This window comes from Amblyomma americanum, chromosome 7 (assembly GCF_052857255.1).
Source record: "Amblyomma americanum isolate KBUSLIRL-KWMA chromosome 7, ASM5285725v1, whole genome shotgun sequence".
NCBI lineage: Eukaryota > Metazoa > Arthropoda > Arachnida > Ixodida > Ixodidae > Amblyomma > Amblyomma americanum.
Genome location: NC_135503.1, coordinates 81948204 through 81964342, shown reverse-complemented (window position 1 = coordinate 81964342; position 16139 = coordinate 81948204). Strand labels below are relative to the sequence as shown.

The 16139-nt window shown below is 45.8% G+C and overlaps 1 protein-coding gene and 1 pseudogene across 3 annotated transcripts in view; both read right to left on the bottom strand.

The window, feature by feature from the left end:
* The window catches only part of LOC144099358 (RNA-binding protein Ro60-like), a 42856-nt gene extending 32142 nt beyond the window's left edge, over positions 1-10714 (bottom strand). Inside the window, exons 1-3 of one of the 3 annotated variants that reach the window (XM_077632588.1) lie at positions 10608-10714; positions 7601-7931; positions 2339-2585 (exon numbers count right to left, since the gene is read on the bottom strand). In XM_077632588.1, the coding sequence (XP_077488714.1) occupies positions 2339-2585; positions 7601-7918 (565 nt within the window). In that variant the 5' untranslated portion in view covers positions 7919-7931; positions 10608-10714. Of the gene's footprint in view, positions 1-2338; positions 2586-7600; positions 7932-10081; positions 10222-10607 lie in introns of those variants that run through there. The other 2 variants (XM_077632589.1, XM_077632587.1) reach the window with 2 other exon arrangements.
* On the bottom strand, positions 5389-6075 carry LOC144096823 (uncharacterized; annotated as a pseudogene).
* Positions 10715-16139: the final 5425 nt, after the last annotated feature.

Genomic DNA, 16139 nt, shown 5'->3' with positions numbered 1-16139 from the left:
CAAGGCCATGAGTCATGAAAGGCCTTTGACTTTTAGCACAAGTGGAATGAGGTAATATGCCGTGAATATTGTCATGCGGTGGTGATGGCAGTCCAGTAAGCAGAAAGGAAGGCAGTGAAAGGCTTCCGAACAAAACTCTCCATTAGGCTGACTTGCATCCACAAAGAACTGAACAAACCAGCGGTGGTTGTAGCAACGAATATGCTCAGTACTCGTCCAAGAAGAGAATCACCACTGCTCTCCGCTGCACTCAGTCTAAAGCTGACAAAGAACTTTCGAGATGAGGTACTGAAACAACCTACTACAATGTTGAATAGCATAGAAGCTGTTAGCCGTGCCAGCAATCATTCCGCATAGATCAGATAGAATGTGATAAAGCTGCGTGCCAGTGGCCTTGAGCATAAATAAACAAACATTACAAAGCTTAGCACCATTACTCCCTCCCAAAGAAGCAATGGCCTAATGCTTTAACTCTTTCCTTGCACGGCCATTGAGAATCATTGTCCACTAACAATGACTTCGCACACAGATTTCAGAACCTTCTATGTTGCTTACAGGCATGCTGCACATCTCGCTTGTAGTCAAAGAACCGAAGTTTTGTTTCTGATGTAGATTTCTTTTTTCCGCAAGGTGGCATTTTTGTAACAAACTATGAAGGCACAGTACCACACTTGAGCAGATGACTTTGCCACTCAACTTCGGAGCCTTCCACACTGCTTACAGGCAAGATGCGTCATCTGAATTGTAATTAGTGAAATGAAATTTCGTTTTCGATGTGGTTCCTTTTTTCCCTCAAGGTGGCATGTTTCAAACGCACTCCGAAGATGCGGTAGCATGAAAGTCACTTGGCAGCCCCTGCATGCGCGACGCACACTCTAAAACATCGGAAATATCAGGACTCCGCTTTGTCTGCGATTGATTTTATCAACGACCTGTGCAGCAGAGAGTCTGAAGATATGTACTGCCTTTTCAATGGGATTAAGTCCCGACATGAGCGATGACAGAAACCAGCCTGCGACACAGGCGGCCATGCTCCGGTGCCGAACTACTAGGCTTCCAGTTATTGTTTTGTAGCAATAATACCATTTAAGATAAATTTGATTTTTTTACAAACAGTGGCCAATAGAATATCAGTTTTTTTGCATGTTTCAGAAAATTCTTACCAGTTTTTTCTTTTTAGATACAAGCACGTCTTTACAAGTTTTGTTCACTTTTTCGTAAAGTCTTGCTTTCGGCAAATAAAACTTTCTGTTGCAACCTGAAATTTGTCATTCACTTTTATATGCATAAAAAGCACCTTTATTCAGCTTTGTTTTCCTTTACAGCATTAAATTTTAAATGTAATACTTTTTACAGAAAGAAAAAGCCACTGAAACCTACAAAAAATGGTCATTTTACCCACGGCAACGAAAGAATTAAAAACAGTGGGCCAAGATAAACACTGAGAATCTAAAAACACAAAGCATCCATTAGTGCACATAATACCGCTTTAGGTGCACAATATGCGCAATGCCTGGGCATGCGCAGCACAGCTGAGGTGCTGTGACTCTGTCAGCAATGACTTCGTAGTCAAGTTCTACAATTCAACGACGATCTTGCATGGGCTGTAGAGGCGCAAAAACTTTTCACTCTGTCCGACAGTGGCAAATGGGCACGCACACGCACCCCTACACGATCATCTTGTTTGTATTCCGTGTGGCGTCAGCACATGTTGTAGTGTTGGGCATTAGTAAACTTTTGATCCTTGTTCCATAGCTGGGCAAGTGAACTGGCTTCTTGTGCATGTTGAAAATAGGTGGTGATATTGAAGTCCCCACCGTCACTGACGTTTGGCAGCATGATGTCAAGAGTGGTCATTGCTTCCCCGCCATGAACAAGCCTAAAAGGTGTCACCTGGGTGGTCTCCTGTACTGCAGTGTTGTAGGCAAAGACAACGTCGAAAATGTCGACATCCCAGGTCTTGTGTGCCGCGTGTACATACGTGGCAAGCATGTCTGCGATGGTCTTGTTCAAGCTCTCTATGAAGCTGTTTGTCTGCGGATGATATGCAATTGTCCTCCGGCGGCTTGTCTGACTATAGTGCAAGATGGCTTGTCAGCGTTGCTGTAAACACTCCTCCCGTGTCTGTGATGGGTACTTTGGGGACGCCGTGTCGCAGGTGGCGATGCATTCAATGAAAAGCTTTGCGACTTATGCTGCTGTGCTGTTTAGCAGGGCTTGCTGTTCGGCGAAGCGTGTCACTAGAACCGAGTCATTATGCTATACCAAACTTCTCAACAAAACTTCTCAGCAAAGCACAGCAGCACAAAGTGATGAGTAACTGCATGAGTATTCCTACCTGGCCTGTGCGCGGGTGGTCGGACGTGAGCCAGCCGCAGCAGGTCAGCGTGCGTCCATCGATGGCGCCGCACCACACGCGTCGTCTGTGCTGCCAGCCGACGGGCCCCGCCTTCACCATTTTCTACCTCACCGGCCGTGTACCAGCGTGATACCGCTCGACGGTGGGCGCGGCCCCAGCCCGTACCTTCGCTCACTTCCTCCAGGTAGCGGGTGACAGCAAACAGCTGCGCGGGGCACCTGCATACCTGCAATGTCTCCTTTGGTCAGAAGCTGATTGGGAGCAGGTTTCCAAGGGGGAAGCAAGTTTCAGAGAAAAATGCAAAAATGTCACAGATGTGAGCATAGGTGGGTGGTAGTGCTGGGTAACTTCTGACATTGAACATGAGTGTTGCCACACAAGCTGCTCTATTTACATGAATAAAATGCATGTTTTTTTCCCCTGCAATCATCTGCTTCAGAACGCTCCTCGAGTTATATTCGGAACCAATGTACAAATATACCATGCGTTTTTTTTTTTCTTGTTTCACTTCACTTCACTTTATTACCTTAAAGACCCCACTTTGGGGGTGTTACATAAGGGGTGGGAGTACAAATATGGGTTGAATATGGTTGCTTACATGATATTTATGAAATGCATATTTAAATTGTTCACAAAACTTGATTGGCAGGTGATGGCATCAACGTCGTGGGGAAGGCCATTCCAGTCTTTAGCAGTGCGAAGAAAAAAGGATGCGGAAAAAGTGACGGTGCGGGAGCGTTGGCATGACACTTGCAGTGGATGGCCGGTGCGATGAGATATGCGAGCGGGCGGTGTGATGTAGGGTGGTTGTCCGAGGGAACTGTAAAAAAACTTATGAAACAGACTAAGAGAAGCAATGCGACGACAATGGGCAAGAGTTGATAAACCTGATTGTCGTTTAAGTGACGATACACTGATGTCGTATGAATAGGCAGAATGAATGAACCTTGTGGCGCGATTTTGGACAGATTCTAGTGAACTGATGAGATATGCTTGTTGCGGGCTCCAGATAGCAGATGCGTATTCTAGTTTTGGCCGAATGAGTGATTGGTAGGCGAGAAGTTTAATACTTTGAGGGGCGTGCCGTAGGTGACGTTTCAAAAAACCCAATGACCGGTTAGCTGATGCGACGATGTTCGTTACATGAGAGCGCCAGGAGAGATCCTGGCACAAGGTGACACCTAGGTACTTGTATGAGCATACAGATTCTAGTGGAACGTTAGCAACGGAGTAAGAGAAAATATGGGGGTTACGCCGGCGGTGAAAAGATACGAGTTTACATTTATTAGGATTAAGCGACATTAGCCAGTCATCGCACCAGGCATGCACTGTGTCAATGTCGTTTTGCAGCTGTGATTGGTCAAAGGTGTTGGAAATCGTGTGGTAAATAACGCAGTCGTCTGCAAACAGACGAACATTGCAAACCAGGTTTGAGGGTAAGTCGTTTATGTAGATTAAGAATAGGAGGGGAGCAAGTACAGAACCTTGGGGTACGCCTGATGTTACTGGAAGAGGGTTGGAACTCTGGCTATTAACGAGAACAAACTGGGAGCGCTTAGAAAGGAATTCTTCGATCCACAATAAGACGTTAGGATGCAGTTTTAGCATGGTTAGTTTTAGCAGTAAACGCCTGTGGGGAACTTTATCAAATGCTTTAGCAAAGTCTAGAAAAATAGCGTCAGTTTGTAAATTTAGGTCGAGGTTAGAGTGAACGTCATGAAGAAAGACGGCCAGTTGAGTTTCACATGACAAACCCTTGCGAAACCCGTGTTGTGAGGGATGAAAGAAGTTGATAGCGTCAAGAAAGTCCATGATTTGAGAATAGATGACGTGTTCCATGATTTTGTAAGGTATGCTGGTTAATGATATCGGACGGTAATTTAAAGGAGAATCTTTGTTACCGGACTTAAAGACGGGAATGACCTTTCCCACTTTCCAGTCATCCGGAATGGAACCTGTAGAAAGCGACTGTGAAAACAATAACAATAAGTACATTGCAGAAATATTATTAGTGTTGCGCAGTATTTTGGAGTTAATTTCGTCGACGCCGGCCGATGATGAAGTTTTAAGGTGTTCAATGAGCGAGGTAATGCCGGCTTCAGAAAACGCGATAGCAGGCATGCTGGACTCTATATTGACGGCGAAAGTTGCAGTTGGTGGGTGAATTTCATTAGTGAACACAGATGAAAAGGCGTTATTAAAAATGTCAGCGCACTCAATGTCATCAGCTTCCTCTCCAGACTCTTTAGTTAGAGTGATGGTATGTGCCGGGTGCTCACTTATGACCTGCCAAAACTTTCTGGGATTGGAAGTCAACAATCTGGGGAGGTCGTTGTGAAGGAAAGAGTATTTCTGAAATGCCTACAACAACCTCAATCACTACACACCTGAGCTATGAGGAGGAGCCAGCATTTTTAGGGGAGGGTTCCAGAGAAATTTCAACCGCCTCGGTTTATTTTAACGTGCTCCGATACCGCACAACACACAGGCATCTTCTGCATATTGCATCCATCAAAACGTGACCACCGCAAAATATGAAAAATGCCTGTGTGGTGTGCGATGTTGGTGCACATCAAAGAATCCCAAGCCAGAGACACGGCGGCTGCTACTGACTTAAAAGAGGGTGGTGTGACCAGTTGGAAAAGGTGAAGCAGTGGAAGAGAACTGCTGACTAAAGAAGAAAAAAGCTGAACATACACAGAACTGGGCAGCTGTGGCTGATACTGCGCAAAAACCCGTGTCCATTCAAGTGGGGGACTTGGTCGTAATCAATTGTGTAGTGCACATTTTTTACATGTAACATCTTTAATGACATTTATGAAAGGGAAAACGATACTGCATTCACACATGCCCTCAGCTATAGCTGGCCCAAACCTAGGACGCATTTCTTTGTTTTTCCTTTGCTAACCTAACACCTAGGACGCATCTATTTGTTTTTCCTTTGCTAACCTAACCTAATCTAACCTAACCTAACCACAATGTCGTAGGTGGTGTGGTAGTGAAATGCGAAGTATTGACTAAGTACTCAGGGTGAAAAGGTTTACTGAGGATGCGCTGAGGCCCAAATGGCAACGTAGTCGCCGTCAGTTACATAATTATCAAACAGGTCAATCAGCGCCAGCAGGTGGATCTTCTTTTCGTAGCGCTTGAGGGCAGGGCAGGGCTTCCATTGGTACCGGCACATGCGGTGATTGAACGCGCCGTCTTGCGGGAACACGTCATTGTTTGAGAGGACAATGACCGGCATGCGCGGCATGGTCTGGTCCTGCGAGTACTTGACGTCCACAGAGTCCACGTCACCACCAAAAATTTTTTTTACCGCGTCGAACGCAGTAGATTCTCAGTTTGGCTTGTTGCAGACCAGAATGCGGCGGCCCACCGTGTCTTGCAGGGGAAAGTTTGAAAACCTGCTAAAGTTGCGGATCGTGCCACGGTTAATGTAAAACGACAATATTGGGTCGAAAAAAAAACTTCTTGCCCGCGCTCAGGGGCGACACAATCTCCATGCAGTTTTTTTTCGGGACGAGCTTCTCGGCCAGGGCGTAGAGATTGTTTGCAAAGTTGTGAATCTCCTCGTGGTCGTCTTCAAACTGGAAAGCGAGCAGCTCCTTCATCGCCTCAAAGGGCTCGGGCACGTCCATGTAGTAGGCCACCACGTTACCGGTGTGTGCGTCAAAGAGGGAGCACGTGTTGCGGTATATTTCGATAAAGTGCATTTATAGTCATAATATTCTTCTTCAGTTTCTTAAAAGGGCGAAACTCCCAATGCATTAAATTTGTCGTCGCATTCTGTTTGTGCAATTACGGTAGTTCCCGCTGTCACCATGTGTGTCTCTGTTTCGTTATACCATGCTCTGGGCACTGTCGTACTCTACAAGCAATTATACGTGAATACACTGGAAAAGAAAGTCCCTTCACTGAATTGGACGATGTTAATACACAACATGCCCTCTCTTAAGTGTACTGAAATGGCTTTCAGCACCATTAACTATGCATGCAATCTAAAAGGCAGCAAATTATTTTAATCCAATAGCGTTAAGCCTCCCAATCTGCAGAAAATCTAGCGCAGCTCCTCAAATCCTTGGAGAGGCAACCTATGAGGGCCACCATGGTCACAAGACCTTGTGCCATCATCACAACCTGCCCACTAGATTGTGAGCAAACTGACCATCATGGCAGGTGACAGTTACATTAATGATAGGTCGTGAGAGGCTTCTCAGGAAGAGCCACCTGGGTCACACCAGCCACACCAGTGGCAGCACCTGGCAGTGGTGCATTGCTTAACCATTGCACCAATGCGCCAGGAGTGGTATTAAGACTCTCAGGGATCTATGAACATAATGTCGAGAATGACCAATTCCGCATATATGGGCATTAACCTATTAATGCTATCGTGTCATACCCTTAAGGCGGAGCTTAAGTGTCCTTTCCAATCTTTCCATGATTATTCTAGACATGCCAAGCAAATCGGAGAAACAGACTCCCAGTCCAACACCCTCACACATTACCAGGAAATGAAGCGATATCGAGCAATGCTGCAGTTTTCATGGCCCCATTCAGAGGCAGCTCCAGTACCAAAGATAACACATTACCTACATTCAGGCAATGGTTACCCTCTAAAAATGAATAAAAAGTGCACTTTTTACTTTGTTCTGGACGTTGTTCTTCTAGACAGATAATGCCTATGACACATTTTCAACTTCAGTGTAGAAGTAGTAACAACATGATTTGCTCTTGCAAGCAAACCGACCGTTCTCGTTCATATTGCCGCTACCCAAACATGCGTGGAAATAGAGGATGTGAACTAGCGCCGCAGCTCTAAAAAAAATTCCACTATCTCCTACATCACACCTCAGTGTACACATCATGGTAAAGTTAATAGGAAAAGGACCAGGACCAAGTTCACAGCAGAGCCTTCTGATCATACCCGCCACAAAACTGCCTACAGGGCCCATGTATTGAAATCCAGTGATATGATTAGGCCAAGGCTCGGAGGTTGAGACTGTCACACCACTTGTAACGTCCAGATGAACTGCTCAGCGCTGCTCAGAACATAAACATAGTAAAGGAATAAAAATTGCAGGATGTCACTTATGACTAACAGACCAGCTCATAGGTGGTGAAACTGTCAGCTAACCTCCCCACAGTGACCACTGGGACTACATAGGTTTCAAAGCGAAGCATCCCAACTGGCATGATCAATGAGACCTGGTTTAAAGCACATGACTAAAGTGTGCTTGCCTGCGGAAAGGCAGAGTAGGCAGCTGTCTTGGTGGGCCGGTGGTCCGAGGCTGCACAGAGTGCTAGCACATATGCAACGGCTTCCGGGCACACTGCACGCTGCAGCGAATCACCGTCGCAGGCTGCCACATGGAGCAGTTCCTTGACCAGCTCGGGTCCCCGATGTTCATCGAGCAATGCGTGCACAGTTGGCGCCGACTCACTCGAGAACTTGGTGCTGGCACCCCCTACGCCGCCTGCCTGGTAGCGGCCACCCTCCAGGCCCGTGCGCAGAAAGCGCCGCAGTCGCAATAGATTCTCGTCGTCACCACCGCCCATTGTGAATGGTGACCTGCACGACATGAGGCACATGGCTTGTCAAATTGCACAAGGCCTTGGCAGGTGCAAATATAGCAAGGAACTTGTATGTGATAAGTAATTTCCTATTATAAAGGCAAACTAGAAAGCTTTGTGGCTGTTTAGTGCCTCCTGTGTTAAAAGTTGTTTTCACAAAATTCACTGATGTCATACCAATATACTACACTCAGTACCTCAATCTGTATGAAGACTGTCATGGAAAAAGAGAGGGCTTATTTGGAAATAGACAACAGACGGTGGCTCAAGAATGTTTGAAAAACATATTTTGCAGTAGTATGATATGGTACATGGTACTGCATATAGTATTTGATATAGTTTATGACATGGTATGTGCACATGAGTTTTGAGAGACACCTTAGTGGAAAGAATGATATAATTTTGACCACCTGGGGGTTCTTTAAACTGACATCACATAACACACTGACATTTTTGCGTTTTCACCTCCATAGGAATTTGATTTGAAGACTTCGAGCACAGTAGCTGAACACCATAGCCGCTAAGGCACTGAGGCTGTGTCATTCCAAGGTGGATTTGCCACTTCAAAGCCTCGTTCCTCAAGTGGTTTTGTTCAAGGCTCTTTTATCTTTGACTCCCTCTCTTGTCATCTTGCTGCTCCTAATCTTGAGATTAGGTCTCAAGCTTTTAGTGTTTGTTTCTGCACGGTTCTCACAAATGGTTTAAGATCCAAATGGTTTTTTCCTGAAGTTTGCACTAAAGCCTTAACTTAAACAGTGGTTACATTTCATTCAGTGTGTTCTCCACTGAATACTAAGAAGGAAGCAAGTATTTGGATCCCAAAAAGGTATTAAACCAGCTTCACCATCTGTTTACAAAACAAAAGACAATGTCAAATGGAAATGAAACCACAGCTAGTTCAGCGTACAAAGACAGTCCATTGTGTTGTATTTCAAATTGATTGGTCGGGAGATGATGACAGTGCACATTTTAGCAGTGTGAGTGATAGGGACAACTCGTCACATTTGCATTTGCCAAGTATGTATGTGTCATAACTGCTTTTCAATATGAATTACTTGAAAAAAGTGCAGAAAACAGCAGCAGTTTCTACAGGTGCATGTCAACTGAAAAATTCTGCTCTTGCATGAATTCTGTAATGCCTGTAAGAGCTCAGTTTAGTTTATTGGTGTTTAATGTCCCAAAGAGACTCAGGCTATGAGGGATGCCGTAGTGAAGGGCTCCAGAAATTTTGACCACCTCAGGTTATTTAATGCGCACTGACATCGCACAGTACATGCGCCTACAGAATTTCACCTCCACAAAAATTCGACTGCCGTGGCCGGGATTGACCCCACATCTTTCGGGTCAGCAGCTGAGTGCCATAACCACTGAGTCATAATTAACCACTGGTTGTAAGAGCACCTGTCCGCCATCTGAATAGAGCACAGATATCTGGTGAGCTTTTCTAGCCATCTTAGTACTCATTTGCTTCCTGGTAGCAGTGTGGGGAAGCTAAAAATAGAGGTAGCACAACAGGCATACGGAATCAATTATGCTTGTTAGACTCAAACTCATTACAAGTTCAGCTATGAAAAAAAAAAATTGAACCAAAACAAAAAGCTCGTATAGGAATGCCTATCAAGCATGGTACCTGTACTACCCATGGTTCTCTATTATGATATAAAGCCTTTATCCTTAGTACCTGTATGCCGTTTACGCAATGACCTGTGTGATGGAGTTGTTGCACAAATCCAGAGCGCTCGGCGATGACGTAACAAAGAGCGGCACCGATCGCTTGTGCATAATGTAGTTGGGATGAAAACAAAAAAGAAACGCGGTTACGCTATTCAACAACACGACTCTCTCGAGCGGCTAATGCATTCCAACAGTGAAACACAACGTGTATACTTATGTCGCCCTCGTTTTAACCGAAGCTTCACACGAGGTATCCTGAGCTCTGCAAATGTGATTTTGCGAGCGAGCGAATGGTGCGGAACGCATCAGTCATGCATGCTTGATCGAGTATGCATGCGACAATTAAACAGCCTCTCCAAATCTGCGGCTGCAGCAAGGGCATCAATTATACGTCCTCGTCATGCGATATGTCAGGGAATTTGCATGAATAGTTTCCACACGAACGCTCGGAGATGGCACTGTAAATCGCAATACTTGGCGATTAATGCCATCGATGACACGCCCACGATCTTATCCAAGGAATGCAGCCCCCGATCGGCGGAAGCGCGAGTTTGAAGAGCGCGCGAAACAACAGCTCGTGGCTTTCACTCCATCAAACAACAAAACGGCCATAAATCACGCTGCATGCCAGATGATTTAAACAAAGGAAACAAGCTGCCAGCGCGTCACTCAACAACCGAATCCACTTGTCTTGAGCGAGCAAGACTCCATGGGCTCGACGAATCGGCTGCTTTTTTATGTTATCCATTCTGGTAATCGGTGACGACAAGCGTAGGCAGCTCGCAATAGCTGATAACCAATTTTCGCTTCCGCTCGCGACGCTCTCTGTTCAGAAACAGCCCGATCGCGTGGCGTCTACGCCGACATACAGCACGCGAAGCGGACGAACACACGGCTGCACGTTGGTAGTTTAGGATGATTAAACGTGGCTTCCATTGCCACGCCCCACAATCGAGGTAGACAAGTCGCACTCTTGAGAGAAATATTCTGGCGTATTCACCCAACTGGGAAGCGCTCGGACAGCAGGCGGGTGGAGCACTATTGAAACGAGGCCAGAGAGGTCAGCCGCACAGCTGACAAAGAGCCGACATTTAATTTTCGGACCGCACTTTATTATAATGATCAAGAATTAGGTCAAACTTTGAGCGAAATAAATTTCGTAAAGAAAACAAAACAAACCAAACTTTACAAACATTGTATAAATATATTTTGCTTAAAGCATGCTTTGAATAAAATATAAGTTCTGTCCGTGGTTGTCATGTTAAAAAAGAAAAGCACAGCCAATGCCTCCTGAAGAACATGCCTGAATCGTCAGGGGTTTTTTCTGCCCGCCGTAGAGCGCGCGTCCGCCGTACAACGGCGCTGTCCTCTGTCCCCTTTGTTGTTCATGTTGTACCTGCAAGGGTTGGAGACCAAGCTAGAAAGGAGCGGACTAGGCTTCAACCTATCTTTTTTCAAGCAAGGGGAATTGATTAAACAGACATTACCGGGACTAATATACGCGGACGATATAGCGATAATGGCTGACAACAAGGAAGACCTGCAGAAGTTGTTAGACATATGCAGTACAGAGGGAGATAGATTAGGCTTCAAGTATAGTAAGGAAAAATCTGCAGTCATGATATTTAATGAAGAGGGCGGCGAGCATAGAATACAGGAGTTCGTGCTAAAAGTAGTGAATGAGTACAAGTATCTTGGGGTGTGGATAAATAACAGTTTTGAGTATCTGACAGAGCATGAAAAATATGTAATGAATAAAGCTAGTAGGAATGCAGCTGGCATGAAAAATAGGGAACTGTGGAATTACAATAGGTATGAGGTGGTAAGAGGGATCTGGAAAGGGGTGATGGTCCCTAGCCTGACCTTCGGAAATGCGGTCCTGTGTATGAGGCCAGATGTTCAAGCAAGGCTGGAAATTAGGCAACGGGGAGTAGGGAGGTTAGCTTTGGGAGCACATGGCAATACACCAAATCAGGGGGTACAGGGTGATATGGGATGGGCGTCTTTCGAGAGCAGAGAGGCTAGCAGTAAGATAGCATTTGAGGAACGATTGAGAAAATGGAGGAAAAGCGGTGGGCTAGGAAAGTTTTCAGATACCTGTATATAAAGAATGTTGACACGAAATGGAGAAAGCGAACTAGAAAATTGACAAGCAAATATCTGGACAGCAGTAAGGGGGCAAATCAGCAATTATCGGTTAAGAAAAAGGTTAAAGGAACAGAGAGAACTTTGTGGAAAACAGGGATGCTGGCGAAATCGGCACTGGAAACATACCGGACCTTTAAACAGGAAATTGTCAAAGAAAATATCTATGATAATTGTAGGGGAAGTTCTTTGTTGTTTGAGGCCAGGACTGGAGTTTTGCGGACTAGGACGTATAGAGTCAGGTACCAGGAGATAGACACTTTGTGCATTGCGTGCGGAGAGGAGGAGGAAACGGCTGAACACTTGATACTTTTCTGTAAAGGGCTTCACCCTACAGTGGAAGGCAGCGGGGCTGACTTACCCAAGGCATTGGGGTTTAGGGATAGTGTAGGGAAAGTGGATTTTAAGAGGTTAGAAGTAACCAAGCGAAGGTTATCTGATTGGTGGCTAAAAGCAAGACAGGAGTAAAATTTCACAAGACATGGCTAGGTGGCTTGAGCCACCGCCCGATGTAAAGGATTCAGCCGTATCCATCCATCCATTCATCCATCCATCCTAGCAGACGACACGCAGGCAGCACAGAATTTTCTTGTGACTGCCGTTTCAGCAAAAAGTATGCCTTCTGGTGCGCTGTTTCTTACAATATTTGAGTGGTGCGTTTAGTGTCACCGTTTAACAAGTGACATGTTGATGACTGCAGTTGCTGGAGGGAGTAGCGAGTGAAAATGTGTTGCTGTTGCGTTCCGTTTTGCATGTCCAGTCAGCGAAACAAGAAGCCCGGCGTTTCGTTCTATGAAATTCCTGCCGACTTAGAACCCCAGGAAAGATGGTTCAAGGTAATTAGAAGAAAAAAACTGGCAGCCAAACACCACATCAAAATATTTTGTAGTTTGTAGCTTGCATTTCCAGCCAAGTGACTTTCGGGAAGACACCAAGTTGACGATGTTGAAAAAGGGTGTCGTGCCAAGCATCTTCAATCAGTACCCGTCGTACCTAAGTCCGGCACCAACAAAATCCCTCGACGACAGCAGTATAAAAAAGCGAAAACGCGAAGATTCGCCTGTGGGCACCGTCCATAGTCCTGAACCTGGACCATCGGGCGTGACCGCCGTAGAGGCCGTAGAGCTTTACCTGGCGGCTAGTGCATCAAGTGATGCAGCTGGCACAGTAAGTCCTGTTCCAGTCCATCAGACCGCGTTCGTCTTACTCTCGTCCGGCACCCAAACAGACAACCAAAAATCATCAGCGGCTTTCCTTGACCGAAAAAAGTGGCGCGATAAGGAACGTGCTTGGAAGTCACGAAATGAAAGGCTCAAATGCACTGTTGACGCATACAAAAAAGAACTGGAACGCCTCAAAGAAAAATTCCACGTAAAAACGTTCCTTCGGATTGTGGCAGACTCTAATCAACACGACAAGAAAGCCATATGGCTATCACTAGATCAGGTTGTTAACTATACGGCAAAAAAACCAGTGTGGAGTGAGACCACCGTCCGACACTGCATCATTCTGCGCAGCATTTCTCCCAGGTGCTATGAGCATCTCAGAGCAGAACAACTGCTTGTCCTGCCTAGTAGAACCACAATTAACAAATACATGGGGACCTGCTCAGGAGAAGTTGGGTTCAGTAGCCTGGTCAAGAGAAGGTTGAGCACAGAGCTAGATTCTTTAGTTACCTCGCAATCAAGTGTGTGGCCTAGTCATAGACGAGATGCACATCAAACAGAAGCTGGAATATCACAGGCAGATCGAGGGACGCTTTTCTGGGAGACATTGATATCAGCCCAGATCTTGACCATCTCTAGCTGCCAGTGCAGGAAAAGGGTGAACTCGCCAATTCTTTGTTGTGTTTCCTGCTCTGCGGGCTGCACGCCAGGTTCAAAATTCCAGTGGGGTATTTCTTCACCAAGGGATGCACAGGCGAAGTACTGGCAGAAGCTATCAGGCATGCGGTAAAGAAGACTGAAGAAATTGGATATAAAGTTGTCAGACTCGTCGCAGACAACCACATGGTCAACGAGAATGCAATGGAATTCCTATCACAAGCGCAGCCACAAATACGAGTGCCACATCCTGCCAACCCGTCTAGGCACCTCATGTTGGCTTTCGACCAAAGTCACATAATCAAAAACGTACGTTCGCAGTTCCTGTCGAAGGAAATGGGAGCAAAGAAATCTCTTCACTCTATGTAAGAGAATTGTACAACATTCAAAAGGTGTCCACCGTGAAGCCAGTGCGATTTCTCACTAGAAAACACGTCTACCCATCCACCATAGAGAAAATGTCAGTAAAACCAGCGATTGAGCTCTTTTCATCTCCTGTACCGCTGCCTTGAGCTTTATGAAAGAACACGCTGGGCACACACGCGATGATAAGTTCTTAAGCGTAGGCCCGACAGTCGAGTTCATGTGCAAGAAGAGCAAGTGGTTTGTAACAATGGACGTCAGTAACCGTAGCCAGCACATTCATCAGAACTACCCGGACATAAAAGAATTTTCGGACATTGATGATCGAAGGCTGCACTGGCTGGAGCACGAATTCGTTGAGTACATGGAATACCTGAAAATGCGAGCACCCAAGAGAACTTTTTAGCTAAAGAGACCTACCCGCCCTCATGTTCACGACACTGTCAAATGTGCACTGCATCCGATTCTTGCTAAATGAGTGCAACTTCAAGTTCGTCTTGACCCGCAAATTCTCAAGTGACCCCATTGAGTCGCTCTTCAGCTCTCTGCGGCGTTCAGCAGGATGTAATGACATGCTAGATGTGAGAAGTGTTTTGAGCGGGTTGGAGAAAATGCTACGTACAGGCATTGTTGCAGCCTCAGAGAACAGCAACGTCATAAGCTCCACTTCCTTTGTCTCATTTCGTGCCATTGACAATTTAACTGAAGCTGGAGCCGCCACTGCTGCTGAAAACGAAACTATAGAACTGGCTACAAACGCACTCCAAGACATGTGTATGTCGTCGCAGCCTTTCCGGCCGATTCCGGAAATGGCAGCTATCAGTCTTATTGGGGGCTACATAGCTCGTGTGGTTTCTGAGAAGGTCGAATGTGACAGCTGTGTGGCTTTGGTGCAAAAATTCAAAGGAAATGCTGCTGTAGACTGTTTGACTGCCCACCAAGACATGGGTGGACTCTTTTACCCGACGTCAGTGCTCCTAAGAGTGTTACAGGGCCTCAAGAAGTTCGTCGATATCATGCTCAAAGACCGAACGCATCTTCAATGGCCACTGGACACATGAAAATCACGGGTTTGCCTGTCCTGATCTGCGAGAACAAGGAAAGCGGCCACAGGGAAGCACTACTGCATATTATGTGCAAGAAGTTCATCAAACCATTGCTAACAAACCATGCGCTTGACATAACAGACAAAAACGCAGCTGCAAAGATGTACAACAAGAAACCTCTTACCCGAAAATTCTTGAAACTGCAGTAAGAAACGATTTCCGCCGCCTTCATCGCACTGACGCATGCCATTTTTTTTGTAAGTGCGCACGTGTCTGTGCCTTCAATCGCAGTTTTTTTTTTAATATTCACAAGTCGTTCGCCATTTCTGATACTCCCCTTGTTCCAGTTGTCATTTCATCAACTCACGTGCTTGTCATTTGGAGAAATCCGGTCAGTCAGGCCTGCTGTGTTACTCCGAAGGTCACTGCAGTGTGCGCGTGTGCATCACAAAGGAACCTAGTCAGCTGTGTTTCTTGCGGAAATAATGAAGAAGAAGAGTACGGCTTTATTTGAAATCTGTCAACGTTGTTCAAGGAGGTACCGTTCGGCGAAGGCTCGTCGGAAAAATAGCCAGAAACAGCGCAGGCTGGGCCTTCCAAGATCTGCTTCACCCGATCGAAACATCTCTCGCAATGCTCCGCAGCAAGATTGCAACAGACGCGGGCTTCGGAAAGTTCTAAGAACATTAAATATGAGAGATGTGCCCCTGCGGGCCAGCGACTCCCCGGGCAAGTTACCGCGACGTCTCCGGCTTCCATTCATTGAGCGCCATATGCATTCCTCCTTTGCTATGGGTCGCCTGGCTACAGTTAAGAGCTCAGGTAATTCCGGACTTCCTCCTGTCCTTATTCTATCTCATGGATTATTTTCCGTTTCTGCTTGTTCGAAGTAGTTACTGATTTTTTGCCATTGGCAGCAGTACAATATACAACCATGCATTATGCAGTGTAAATACTTATTTTGCGGCATTTCTCGCCACTTCAAGCACTTGTTGCAATATGAATTTTTCGAACATGTTCCTTTTGTTGCAAACCGTCCAAAATTTACTGGTTATGCAGCAGACAAAAGGTCCTAACGGCAAGATAGAACGGGGTGCACAGCACGCTTTTAGATTTCGAAATCGAAACTGATGATCCTCTTTCAGGAAGTCAGCT